This window comes from Mustela nigripes, chromosome 1, assembly GCF_022355385.1.
Source record: "Mustela nigripes isolate SB6536 chromosome 1, MUSNIG.SB6536, whole genome shotgun sequence".
NCBI classification, from domain to species: Eukaryota; Metazoa; Chordata; class Mammalia; order Carnivora; family Mustelidae; genus Mustela; species Mustela nigripes.
This window is the reverse complement of record NC_081557.1, coordinates 90,251,338-90,265,291: the sequence shown is the minus strand read 5'-3', so window position 1 is coordinate 90,265,291 and position 13,954 is coordinate 90,251,338. Positions and strand designations below refer to the sequence as shown.

The 13,954-nt window shown below is 49.1% G+C and overlaps 1 protein-coding gene across 1 annotated transcript in view; it reads left to right on the top strand.

Moving 5' to 3' along the window:
• Window positions 1–13,946, top strand: part of CBL (Cbl proto-oncogene) — an 84,290-nt gene extending 70,344 nt beyond the window's left edge. The window contains exons 13-16 of the mRNA XM_059415529.1: window positions 3,258–3,398; window positions 3,764–3,864; window positions 4,544–4,726; window positions 5,691–13,946. Coding sequence (XP_059271512.1) covers window positions 3,258–3,398; window positions 3,764–3,864; window positions 4,544–4,726; window positions 5,691–5,965 — 700 coding nt within the window. The 3' untranslated portion in view covers window positions 5,966–13,946. The remainder of the gene's footprint in view (window positions 1–3,257; window positions 3,399–3,763; window positions 3,865–4,543; window positions 4,727–5,690) is intronic.
• The last annotated feature ends 8 nt before the right edge of the window (window positions 13,947–13,954 follow it).

Genomic DNA, 13,954 nt, shown 5'->3' with positions numbered 1-13,954 from the left:
TTGTTTTGGCATAGAACTATTCTTAATACTTTCTTAAAATCTTTTTTATTTCTGTAGAATTGGTAGTAATGTCTCCACTTTTTAGTTTCTGAGTTTTAGGAATTGGAGTCTTCTCTCTTTTTTTCTTAATCCAACTAGATATTGACATGAAGATTATGATAATGACATCATGACACAAAGCTAGACAAGTTTTGTCAGTTTTATTGCTCTTTCTGAAGAACTAACTTTTGTTTTCATTGATTACTCTCTCTTGTTGTGGGGTTTTTTTCTCCTATGTATGTATTTATTTGACAGAGAGAGCGAGCAAGCACCAGTAGGCAGAGCAGCAGGCAGAGGGAGAAGCAGGCTCCCCACTGAGCAGGGAACCTGATGTGGGGCTCCATCCCAGGACCCTGAGATGATGACCTGAGCCGAAGGCAGTCGCCTCACCGACTGAGCCATCCAGGCACCCCAGTTCCTGTATTTTATTTACTTCTGCTCTAGTCTTCATTGCTTCCTTCCTTCCACGAGCCTTGGTTTTGGTTGATTCTTTTTGAGTTCCTTAAGTTGTAAGGTTAGATTGGTTTGAGATCTTTTTTTATCTTTAACGGAACCATCAATGCTATAAATATAGCACTACTTTAGGTTTTGGTGTGTCGTGTTTTTGGTCTCATTCACCTCTAAGTGTTTTCTAATTTCCTTTGTAATTTCTTCTTTGATCCGTTGGCTGTTTAAAAGTGTATTATTTGAGGGGTGCCTGGGTGGCTCAGTGGGTTAAAGCCTCTGCCTTCGGCTCAAGTCATGATCTCAGGGTCCTGGGATCGAGCCCCACATCAGGCTCTCTACTCGGCGGGGAGCCTGCTTCCCCCTCTCTCTCTGCCTGCCTCTCTGTGTACTTGTGATCTCTCTCTCTCTCTGTCAAATGAATAAATAAAATCTTTTAAAAAAAAAAGTGTATTATTTGATTTTCACAATTTTGTAGAATTTTCAGTCTCCCTTTTGTTACTGATTTCTAATTTGATGAGATGGTGGTCAGAGAAGACACTTTGCATGTCTTTTAAAATCTATTTAGACTTAATTTGTGGCCTCACATACTGTCTATCAGAAACTGTCCCTGTGCACTTGAGAAGAACGTGTGCTGCTATTGAGTGGAGTGTCGTGTCTATGTCTGTTAGAGCTGATCGGTTTATATGTTGTTTAAGTACTGTCTCCATGCTTCTGTCTGGCTGTTCTATCCATTACTGTGGGTGAGGTTCAGAAATTTCCACCTACTGGGGCGTCTGGGTGGTACACTTGGTCAGGTGTCCAGCTCTTGGTTTTGGCTCAGGTCATGCAATCAAACCCCACATCAGTCTCCAAGCTCAGCACAGAGTCTGCTTCAGGATTCTTCCTTCCTTCCCTCTCCCTCCCTCTGTCCCTCACCTCCCCGACCCCCCACCGTATGCACATGCTCACTCTCGCCCTCTTTTTCTCTCTCTCAAATATTTTTTTTAAAGTTCCTTTATTCAGTACATTATTATTGATAGGTTGTAACCTGTTTTTTTTTTTTCAGTGTCATTAATAGTACTGTAGTGAATATTCTTGATTATTTTCTTAGAGAAAATTCTTAGAAGTGGAATTTCTGAGTCCAAGGGTATGCATGTTTGGTTATATATTTTTGGGGAATTACACTCCAGAAAAGTTTTACTAATTTCTTATTTCTAAAACTCTTTAAGAAAGTGTCCATTTCCCTATATTTTCCCCAATACTTGGTATTTTTCCTTAATCTTTATAGGGATTTCCCACAAACAATTTATTACATGAAAAGTGTCAAGCATAGAGTCAGGGTGAAAGATTTTCACCGTGACCATCCATATATTCCCCGCCTGGGTTCTACTGATAAGCATTTTTTTATCCGTGTTTTATCACGCATTTCTGTCTATCCTTTTTTTTTTTCCTTTAATAATCTCTACACCCAGTGTGGGGCTCAAACCTACAACCCTGAGATTAAGCATCACATGCTCCATGACTGAGCCGGCCAGGCACTGCTCTGTCTGTACTTCTGTACATCCATAAGTCTGTCTTTTTGGACATGTTTCAGAGTAAATTGTGGATACTAATACAGTTCCACCTGAAAACCTGAGCATGCCGTGTGCAAAGAAAGTAACGCGAGGACATGAGAAAAACAAAATCTCTGATTATATTTTAGGGATTGTCTGTGTTAGGTTTCCTTGGCATTTAAGTGTCTTATAATTAGCCGCTGCTTTCATAATTGGGAAAAACAAACACTGAGTAAACACGGGCAAACCCCGTAGGTGTTCCCACTAGATACAGACTGCTTCAGATGCACGGGGACAGAGTAAAGGGGATGGGGGAGATGCTCTCTTTAACTCACATTCCCAGTAGCCTTTGTGTCTGTGTGCCTGTGTACACCTGTGTGTTTATCAATTTTGTGGATTTGTTTTGTCTTGTTATTTTTGTCTTTGTCTGGTTTCGGGGCAGGTAGTAGTAGAAGTTTCAGTTCAAAAGTTTCTGGGTGAGGGGCGCCTGGGTGGCTCAGTGGGTTAAGCCTCTGCCTTCAGCTCAGGTCATGATCTCAGAGTCCTGGGATCGAGCCCCACATCGGGCTGTCTGCTCAGCAGGGAGCCTGCTTCCTACTCTCTCTGCCTGCCTCTGCCTGCTTGTGATTTCTGTCTGTCAAATAAATAAATAAAATCTTAAAAAAAAAAAAGTTTCTGGGTGGGAGCTTGTACGCCCTTTGGGTATAATGGCGGGATCCCTGAAGCAGGAGTCAGGATGGGAAGTCTGGTAAGTCTGGTCTCAGATCTGGTGTTAAGCTAGCAAGGCACCTGATCTCTTTTATTTCAGATGGTTCTTATATCAAACGAGGAGAAAAGGTGTTTATACTATAAGATAACAAACAAGAAGGCTTTTGACAATCTGTAAACTCTTTGAAACTGTAGGTAGATTCTGGAGTGGGGACTCGGTACAGGTTCCTAGCATATGGGATGGGGACTCCCGACTTACCTGGGGATGGAGACTCATGAGTATCAAGTACTGCCCCCGTTTGCAGCCCAGCTCAGCGCAGCTGCACCTGTGGTCAGCTGAGGGCAGAGATCTGTTAGTGCCTTTTGTAATAACGACTGTTCTTGGCTGGGATGAGGAGTAGTTCCCTAGGTGCCATCCGTTCGCTCTGTCAGATTTGAGTCGTGGCCTGGTTGAAGACAGTCATTTCATACTTACATGTTTAGCAGCATGTTAATTTTCAGTTTCTTTCTCTTTTATTCTTCTTCTTCCAGGCCTCTTCCTGTGCCAAAGCTGCTCCCCGGGGAGCAGTGTGAAAGTGAGGAGGACACGGAGTATATGACCCCCTCCTCCAGGCCTCTGGGGCTTCCAAAGCCAGATGGGAAACGGCCTTTGGAGACCGGCCAGAGTTCACGGTACGTACATGACAGTTCCACCTGGGAGCAGGGGTGACACCATTCACCTGCTTGGCTGCTGCCTGGGTGATGTCACCGGCTGGAGTTAAAGCGGATGGTTGTATGCGGCCCCTAGTGTTTGGTCTCTTCAGCTGTAGGCGATCCCACTTACACTTCCTCACGGTCATGTTCATTTCAAAAACACTCCTCTATTATGCATCAGAAGAGTCGGTCTTGGGACATTTGTTAGTGATTCTGGCAAAAGGAGTATGTGTTGTCTTGATAGACTCTGGGTCTAGAATAGTGAAGACCAGATGAGTGTTAATAAGTTTGCAGGTAACAGAGTTCTATTGTGAAGATCATCTGCCCTGTTCCTTCTGCTTCAGAGCATGTGACTGTGACCAGCCGATCGATAGCTGTACATACGAAGCAATGTATAATATTCAGTCCCAGGCGACGCCATCAGCCACGGAGAGCAGCTCCTTCGGTGAGTAGCTGTCCTGCCACTTGGAAGATCATTGCTGTGTCATAGGAATTAACCTGTAATATTTGGCCATTTGGGACAGCTTGATCTTAGCAAAAACTTCTTTTAAATAATTTCCTTTGCAAAATATCTTTGATCCATGGGCAGCAAAACGTTCTCCTCTCTTTCATTTTCTGTTCCCACAGCAAGTTCCCTTTTCATCCTTTCCGGGCCTCGAGACATTTGGGGTTATGGGGCCTGGGCCCGCAGTGCTAACAGCTCCCTTTTATTTTCTTTGCTTTTTAGCATTGAGGAAATTCTTTTGTGTGTGGGTGGTGAACACTCTATTCCCATATCAACTAGCTTTCCAAGTGGAAAGTCCAAGAAGGCAGCACACACAGGCTCTTCAGCTGGTGCTCCAAGGTGACATGTCGATAGCGATGTTGAACAGGTGCCATAAAATGGCGCTGAGTCTTTGGCGTCAGCGGCCGTCACTGTTGGCAGGGGTAGACGTTGCCCCGTTCAGGAGAGCATAGCTTCGGGATTGGCACAGACTGCATTTTCTCTGTTCTTTTATCTCCAGCCGCAGGGCTTCACATGGTGGTTGGCCTGGGAGGGAGTCGGTAACTTTGATGGATTTCTCTGCATGAGCTGTCACACGGGTGTGTAAGAAGTTGGTAACAGCACACACTTTTTTCTCTAGGGGAAGGGAGTCTGGCCATAGGCCATGGGGGCGCCGGCGCTGAGGGATCAGAAAATGAGGAAGACGGCTATGACGTCCCTAAGCCGCCGGTGCCGGCTGTGCTGGCGCGCCGGACCCTCTCCGACATCTCTAATGCCAGCTCCTCTTTTGGCTGGTTGTCTCTGGAAGGCGAGCCCACCACACGTGAGTCTCCAGGCCAGCTTGGGTTTGTGCTATGGTAGAGGTGACTGCTGGGCCACAGCGCCTTTGTCACCAGATTTTAGTCTCTTTAGTCTAAGTGGGAGGAAGAGCTGGGCCTGGGTCCCAGTTAAGAAGTTAAACTGGAGACCGGTTTTTCAGGATTCGGCCAGGCTTAAGAGGTTGTTCCTTAAACCCTGGCCCCTCTTGGCTGGTGGGAGGTGGGGCTTCCAGTTCTTCCGAGCATGTATTAGGACACTGGTAATGAAGCCTGATGGTACATAGCGCACATTCCTGACTTCTGGACCCTGTTGCGTTGCCAGGAGGGCATGCGGGTTCTGGAAAGCACACTGAGCGGGCTTGGAGCCAGGCTGCACTTGGGCCTTGACTGTCAAGGGCTGCCCTTGCACCTGTGCCTGCCTGGAAGGGGGTAGCACCCAGGGTTGCTGCCGCGCTGGAAACTGAAGCCCGAGCTCAGGACAGCTGGCGAAAGAGAGACAGCATCCAGCTGCCCAGGGAGGCGGTGACCCCACCCACCCAGCCTCGCTTCCTGCTGCTCAGGGGCAGCTCAGGCTTCCTTCTGTTCTCCTTCTTTGTCAGAGGAGACGTTTAGCGTCCTCTCTGGCCCCATCTGAAACGTTATTTTTAATCGTCCCAGCACTACCGTGCATGAATACTTGTTGCAGAATGTGTAAAGCACAACGATGTAGATAGAGGTGTCTGAACTCGGGGCAGCAGTGTCCCCAACAGCAGAGCAGGCGGACAGTATATTTAGAAGGTGGCTCCTGCCAGGAGGGAGGAGGAGGCGGAGGTTTGCTGCCACAACCCTGGAACCTGTAGAGCCCGGCCCTTTGAGAGCCCAGGTACCCCGTTGCAGTAGGTCATCTCGGTCCTAGGACACTGTTCTTACTGCCCTTAAAGGGCGGCTCCCCCCCAGATTTGCACCTCTTTTCTGTTTGATTTCTTCTAGACTTCACTGAGGGTTCCCAAGTTCCTGAAAGGCCTCCCAAGCCGTTCCCTCGGCGAATCAACTCAGAACGGAAAGCAGGCAGCTGTCAGCCGGGTGCTGCCGCCACCGCCTCCTCGCCGCAGCTCTCCAGTGAGATCGAGAGCCTCATGAGCCAGGGCTACTCCTACCAGGACATTCAGAAGGCCCTGGTCATTGCTCACAACAACATCGAAATGGCCAAGAACATCCTCCGGGAATTTGTTTCTATCTCATCTCCTGCCCACGTCGCCACCTAGCAGAGCCCTCCCCGCTGTGGCATCAGGACCAGTGAGCCGGGTGCTGTCCCCTGGGCGGCCCCTCAGAGGGCAGAGGTTCCTCGGGAGACTTCACAGTGAAGTCTGGCCCTTTCTGGGATTCCACGTCTGTGGTTCCAAGATTTCAAAACCGTGGAATGAACGTGGAGCAGCTAGTGTGTTTTACTTTGCTTTGAGAGTGGATTTGAAGGTGTCCTTCAGTCCCCAGTTAGAGTGTGGATTTTTATTAAATGGTAGCCTACCCCGGGGGAACAGTCCAAAAAGCGGTGGGAGAAGTATTGTGGTGTAAATCTTCATGGGGGACTTCAGACTTCCCTGGGTTAAGGAGTGCTTGTGCGTGCGTGTGTGTGTGTGTGTGTCTGTGGTGGCATGTGTCCTGTGATTATAAAATGAGCCTGCGGTGTGTGTTAATCCCGGGCAGGGAATTAGCACAAGAGACGTAGGAAGGAATGGTCCAGGGACCTCCATCTACTGTGGTGTGAGACCCTGCCCTGGTGTGTAGTACCGTGCCCTCGAGCTCCCCTGTGGCTTGGATTACCTTGCGCACAGCTTGAGTCTTGTATTTTTAGAACACCCTCCCTCTGTCCTTTCCCCTGTTTCTGCCTCCTCCTCCTTGTTGTTTGTCGGCCGCGGGCTTGCTCCGACCAGCCTCACTGAAGCCCAGTGGCTTACAGGATGTTCCTGATTACGTGTGATGGTGTTGGTTTGTTTGGTGGATAGACGGGGCAAGGAAAAGTACTGTTGCTGCATCATCACAGTCCTGTGTGATCCTAGCGGCTAACACTGGTCACTCCAAAGCACTGTTTCCATAGGAACGTTGATTCTGTGACAATGAGATGTTTTAATTATCCTAATGACGTAATGACTGATCTGAGATAGAGGCCTTCAGATACATTCCATGCCCTCCCAGAAGACAGTCTGTGGGAGTCCGTTGCCTTCCTGCCAGGTGTGTGTTCTCATGTAGGTCACGGGCGTTTGTCCTTACTGGGAAGAGAAGAACATTTGTTCGCAGTCTGGCTTTCTGGCCTGTATGCCACCAAACTTTCAGGAGCTTCCTTTTCATGCTCCTGCCCTTGTTATGCAGAAGATGCACAAAATAGATAGGATTCATCAGTTTGGTTTTTCTTCCCAGTGAGTCAGTTCCAACTTGTGTGGGCACCTCCCTTGGAACGTGAGCCAGGTTATACTTTCAGAAGAGGCTTTTGTCCTTGCCCTTGAAGGGGAGGGGATGGCACCCTTGGTAGCACAGCATTTTGCTGGTAATTAGCACCAGTCCTCCCCTGGCACCACCGACGATGTGGTTTTCTCTTTTGCCCGCGGCTTTGGGAACGGAGCATCTCTTCCCCTCTTTTCGCCACACTGGTCCTCTGTGCTCTTCACAGACCTCATTCTCTATAGTAATGACAGGTCTCAAAGTGCGACAAACACCTTCGGGGGTGGGGGATTCAGAGATGGGACGAAAAGCCCAGCAGCTGGTGTGCGTGCGGGTTTGTGAGGAAGATTCGGAGTCCAGCATGGGGGGCCGTGAATCGGTTCCGGTAAGGTAATGCGAAATGAGCCCCGGTCAGAGTGCTCTGGCCGGTCTTTGCTGACTTCCCTAGCAGGCCGTACCCTCCTGTGCAGCAGAAGCAAACCTACTCTTTGATACATCTGCCCTCCTCAAAGTTAAATCATGCTTTTGTCTTTAGATCCAGACAGAAATGAATCTCTCGAGGTCCATTTTCTTTCCCGTGTTTCCGTCTGTGGATTCTTCTCTTTGCTTTTGGCTCTTCCTAGACCTTTTGGCTTTATGCTCTTGGCTCAGAGCCATTTACATTCCCAGGGTAGATGGTACTGGACCTCTTGTCAATAGTCTCTGGCCCCCCAGTGTCTGCTCAGCGTGGCCGGGAGCAGCAGCCCTGCCCGGGCGCACCTGGGAGCGGGACAGTGGCAGTCACTGGGAAGCAGTGACCTAGTGTCTCCTTCTAAGAGCGAGTAAGGAGCCTGTTTGATTTGTGGTTAACACTCAGTTTGCTTTTTGTTTAGATGCTGAAGAGTCAGGGAAAGAACTAGGGAAGATGGCAGCATTTTTCTTGCCTGTCCACACTGGAGGTTTTCCTTGTCTGCAGACCTCGTCCACAGTCTGAAGGTGTGTCAGGAGAACAGAGCCCTGGTTCTGCATATCTCTTGCCTGTTCGGTGTATCCCACATCTTCTCTGGAGAGTCTTTCCTTACTCATATAGGCCAAGGGCAGGTTCATCCCTTTTTTCCTAATTGAGTACCCCTGTGCCTCCCGGGGTGGGTCCTGAGACCGGGCTGTCAAGACCCTAAGGTCAGACATATGCATCGGTGACTGGCTTGCTGGGTGGCTGTGCGCTGCGGGCCTGGGCTTCCCACGTGTTAGACCGTTCTGGGAGGTTTGCTCTCTTTGGGTGCTCTGAGGACAAACCTCAACCATGCCTGAGACCGCCATCGTCCCCTCAGGAAAGTTTCCACGTGGGCATTTGTCTTGAGGGGACTTCCAGAATTTCAATTTCTTCACTTTTCCTTGGACTAAGGCACAAATAACCCTTCTTCATCTTCCGGTTGTATGGCAGTTTCTAATTCTGTGCTCTGCTCGGAATTTAAAATTGCCCTTTCAGAAGTGGACTCTGAGTTCTGCCAGTTTGGGCAGACCCCTCCCCTCTCTCCCTCCGAATTCAGGGTGGTTCCTTCTCTGGTCCCTTCCCAGGAGGATGAGGTAAAAAAAGCACTTAGGGGTTTTGTCAGATGCATTCGGTTCTTCTCTTCAGTGTGGTCTCCTGCTTTCCCTCTGTCTTTCTGGCTTGGTCTACGCAGTCTGCCTCGTCGTCGTCTGGGGTCTGCTCGGCAGTAGGTCATCCGCTGCCCCTGCCAGGGTCCTTCCGCTCAGGTAAAGGGTTCTCAAGTGGGAAGACCTGTGGGCTCTGTGATGTACCTCCCTTGAAGAAATGAAGAGATTGGGCAGTTTCTCGTCTCAGTGTTTACCTGTTAATGTAAATAGTGCTCTGTACCTGTGGATGGTCATTCTCCTCCCCTGGCCCTCTGGCCCCCCACAGCCCCCGCCTCCCCACACTCTGCCCTTCTGTTCTCTTACCCACACAGCCCCAGGGCCCAGAATGGGGGAGAGTGCTCCTTGTATCAGTTAGCTGTTCTGTGGATTAAAATTTTTGGAAGGGAGTCGCTATTCTTCATACTTAAAAGTATTTATTTTCTCTGTAGAAAAGTAAAATATAACCCATGGTCCACACAGCAAACATACAAATGAGTTTTTGTAAATTTGTTAGCAGAGTAGGGACCAAGCTCTGTGTTCCCTTTAAGGCACCATTAACAAGATCCGCACCTTTTTTGGGTGGTCGGTGCAGGTGTTGATGCAGAATATTTTCCTACCTCACGTCGTGACAGTCAGGGTTACAGACCTTCTTCCTAAACTGCGACTTTCCCTTCCTGCCATTGGCTTCTCTGACTCCAGTGGCCCCTGGCCTGGAAAGAGCGGCCTTTGGACCACTGGCCCCGCTGTGTACCCATTAGCCTGTTCGTTTGGCAGATATTAGTGACTCCCAGGTGCCAGCAGTGCCAGCTCCGCGCTCTTCCCTCCCACCACGTGCAGATTTCCCGATGCCCGTATATTGTACTTGCTGGCTCACCTTTCCCTTTGGCCCTGGGATTGCCCTTCCTGGAAGAGCGTGCAGTGTGTATTCACAGCTCTTTTCATGGAGCCATGGGTTTCCTTGTAGAACTGTCCTGCGTAAAAGCAATTCAGGGCTCTCCCATGAACCCCCGGTTGTCTTCCCAGAGCCTTGATGACATCTGGGAGATTTGGCAGCGGTCTTCTGGGTACCCACCGGCTTGGATGCGTTTCAGTGGAATCTTTGTGGTGGGTTGAGGAGCATATTGGCTCAGAGTTGCCGAGTAGGGCAGTTAAATGTTTAAGCAAGGCATTTGCCCACAGTCCCCTCTCCAGTCTAGTGCCTTCCTTGATCTTTTTACTGAACTGCTTGGAGTCCCTAATCCCCCTTGTTGTAAAGTTTTCTTGTCACCCTCGTGGGACCCGTCACCATTTCCCATTCTCTTTGGGACTTGGCCCCCAGTCCTTCAACGACCTTTGCAGCTAATTCTGTGTCCTAGAAGGGCTGGAGGTGTGGGAGATGATGGTTGGAGTGTTGGAGACCCAACATCAGGGTCCTGGTCTTGCACGGATGTATGTGCTCTCCCAAGAGCCAGGCAGTAAATTAGATGGAACTCAGTCATTTCGCAGAAATGCCAGCCTTTCCCTCCCGGGGTAGGAAGCTCAGGACCCTAGAACTTTGCATCAGGGTGCACACGTCAGCATGAAGGGGTCCTCGCACCACTTTAACCTCAGCCTGTGTCGTGGTCTTTCTTTACAAATGCATCAGGCCATTTGTGCACGGCGAAGGGTGCATAGGGAAAGGAGGTCACAGTCTTGTATCATTGACTGTCCTGTTTAGGAATCCTTCAGATGCAAGAAATCGGTATCCAGGCTAAAGAAAGGAGAGAATCCTCTGGATGCAGTGTATTTCACAGACCCCAGCATGGGAAGCGCCATGGGGTTTTTGCATGGAGCTGGGACTGTCGGAATTTGCACCTAGTCCTTTCTCCTGCTTGTCACGCCCCGGACTAGACACCCCATTGCCCAGGTCCACACCACCTCCTGGCTCTTGGGATCACCGTGCACAGCTTCCCAGTACCTCTTAACTCCTATTCTCAAGAAAAAATAGAGTCAGCCCAGCATGTTGCTCGGCTTTCTACCCTCATTGGTCAGCCTGGTGCAGGGGGTGGGGGGGGCGGCAGTGGCCTGTCCCCTTGGGTGGGAGTTGGGGTGGGGGGTGTGCTGTTCGAGAAGAGGCTTCAGACAGGATAAATACCTTAGAAGTATTTTAGTAGCAAAACTGCTGTCCTGCTGCCCCTCCCCCCCGCTTTTTTGAGAGTGAAAAGACAGGACACAGGACTGTATCTGGACATGGAGGAAATTCTTAGGTTTCGCTTAATTTGGGCTTCTGTCATCTTTGTTGCTTTATTTCCTATTTTAATTCCCTTTACCAGTCTTGGCATCCAAGATTTCTTACCTCCCTCTTTAGGACCAGTTTCTCCTGCTCCGGAGCTAGTCTGTTCTTGGGTGACATTTCTTCACCTTCATTCAATCTCAGGTTTTTAGTCTTCTTTTGTGCTTAGAGAGCAGATCACAAATCCCACTGTCGCCACCCATGGACTTCTGGGCTCTCCTCAGGTTTTAACGCTGAAAATATATTCGTTTTGTGGGCCTGTGGCCCGTGCCCCTCCCTGCCCGCCTCCTCACCCTTGCATTTGGTCTTTGCCTTGTGAGGAGAGCTCTGCACTAGTAGCTGTAGGCAGGCCTTCCGAGGTACCTCGGAAGCTACTTTCCTGTAGCCAGCAAGAGTATCTGGTGGCTGGGACAGTTGCCAGGACAGAAATCAGATGTAGATGTCAGCTTGGAGGAGTTTTGACTGAGAGCTCTTTAGACCAGAAACCCTTGTCTTCCCCATCCGTCGGCTTGCTTTGTGGTCTCCTATCAAAGCCTTTAATTTTTTGGATTTTGACACAACTGCTTCTGCTTGCTTAAGTGTTTTGATCTTACTTACCTCATCCTGGGGCCTGTCCCATGTTAGTAAGGCATTTCATAATTACTTGTAACTTTTTTTAAACTGTTGGAGTCGTTTGGAATACACAGAAGTAACCTAGTAATCCAAAGATACACATTGAGGCACGTGACGAAGGGTGGGGTCGCTAGCCTTTACATTTGATACTCTGGGTTCGGCTCCAGAATTAAGGACCAGAGGGACAGCAACGCCATGTGCCTCTGTCCAAGGAAATCTGGGTTGGTCTCAAAGGGGAGTACCAGTGTTTTTTGGTTCTAACAAGTACCCCGATGAAGACGTGGGGCGGTAGGGACGGAAAGAGCGAGCGCTGCGTGGAGGCTCGTTCACGTTCAGATGGGAAGGTCAGCCCTTCCGAAGGGCCAGCTGTTCACCCGGAGTAGCAGCTGTCTGCAGCTCTCCCTGCCCCTTCCCCTGGGTCGTGCTTGAGAAAAATGTGGCGGACCACTCCCTCTTTTTGTACAGGGCCAAGGCTGAAAGCCAAACTCCACTCTCCTGCTGATTAGGCAGCCAAACGGATCAGCAGAGTTGTGATCACCCGGCTCCGTATTCCTGACTTCTTCCTGCAGGGAACGAGAGAGGCACCTCTCTTTTGCCTCACAAGTTCTCCTTCCACCCCTGCACCAGACTGGGAGACCAGGTTGGGGGGCGGGGGTGTGCTCAGGACAAGCCCGGTGTGACTCCTCAGGCCTGGCCCTGCCTCTTGCTCAGCCCCACCAGGAGGACGGGCCAGGGGTTTGAGGTGGGGTGGAGAGGATGGTGTGCAGGCCAGGCTGTGTGCCCCCACTTGGTGCCCTGAAGTCCGTGTGTGTCGCTACCTCCTCCCTACCTACCTCTGACTCTGTTGTGGATGAGGGTGGCCGTGCTCATGGCTGGAAACTGAAGAGGCAGAGACCTATTAAGGAATCTGTAGACCACATGTTTTCTCTTCCTTGGCTTCTTTCTTCTGCTGTCTGGGTAAGCCTGTAGGCACAGTGCCCGGGAGAGCGGATGCCTCCTGACCTGCCTGTCTCTGTGTCGTGGCCTTGACCTCCTGCTGAAACATGTGGTAGAGGCATGGCAGCTAAGAGGTACCGCCTACATGTGCTTTCTGGCTGTGGTGACTTGGGATTTTTAACCTTATATATCTTTTTCCTTTATTCAAAACAGAACAATTTTTAGCACACTGAAAAAAAAAAACAAAGCCAAACATTTTGTGCCTTTCTAAGGCAGCACTGTATCCCAGGCTGCATTTTAGGACTTAATATGGAAATACCAGAGTCTTAGCTCCTCTACCTTGAGTGTCAGTCCTTACAGTCTAGGAGGGAGGAGGAGACACTGTGTGGGGCTGGGGAGAGGGCACACAGGTGTGGTGGTTCTGCTGGAAGAAGCAAGCATTACCCTGGGATCATTTGGCTCCAATCAGAATCGTAGTTAGAGGTTGAATGCTGTGTCTCCGGGAGGAGAGAGACTGTCCTGGGACTCCCAGGAGTGCTGTGGATGCTGCAGGTGTGTTAGCCTCCGGGTCCTGGGAAGGACCCAGCTGTGGGGCAGAGCTTAGGAAGGAGTCTGCTGACAACGGGAGGTGGTTTCTTTGTGTCTTTCTGCTGGATCCCAAACTGGCCTAGGCCTCCTGCCTCTCCCTTCAGACTTGGCTTTTCTTTTATTTGAAGACTTCAGTCTTAAAGCATTAAGCAGCCAGTGCCCTCGTTGGGGGCCTGTTTTCCCCTGGGAAAGGCAGCAAGGCCCACTTGCCAGAGCCTGGCCTCAGGATCGTGGCCACTGTAGGTTTCAGCAAAGGAAAAAGGAAAAAAATGTTTTCTTCATGGTATTTTACTTCTCCCTTTCCCTTTTCAATTCTTCCCTGCCTTTAACTAATAAGGAATTGGGGAAAGAATTCTTTTTCAAGTCCTCCCTCTTTAGGATTTTGACATTCTTGGCCTGGGTGGGGCTGAGGAGAACTCGATGCTTTCTCCAGAATAAAGAGTCCCAATTTGTATATCAGTGTTAAAAATAAGACAAAAACTTAGATGAGATTTTTGTGGACTATTTTAAAAAATGTGTCATTAATATAAAAAAAATTTATATTAGCAGTATTTAATCATTCTCACCTGTAAAGAGTAAGAAAAACAGAAGGTAAATATTCTTACAGAGAAGAGCAGAGCTTTAAGATTCATTTTCGATTTTAAGTCCCTTTTGTTTTGCCAGTGTATTAATGTTTAGAGGTCTGTTATACTAATGTTATTTATTAATTTTTTTTTCATTTCCATACACAGTTAACTAAAGAGCTTTTTCAAGCACCCATGTCTGTAAAAAAAAAAATATTTTTAAATAAAGTTTCTTTTGTTGTAGCCAACTG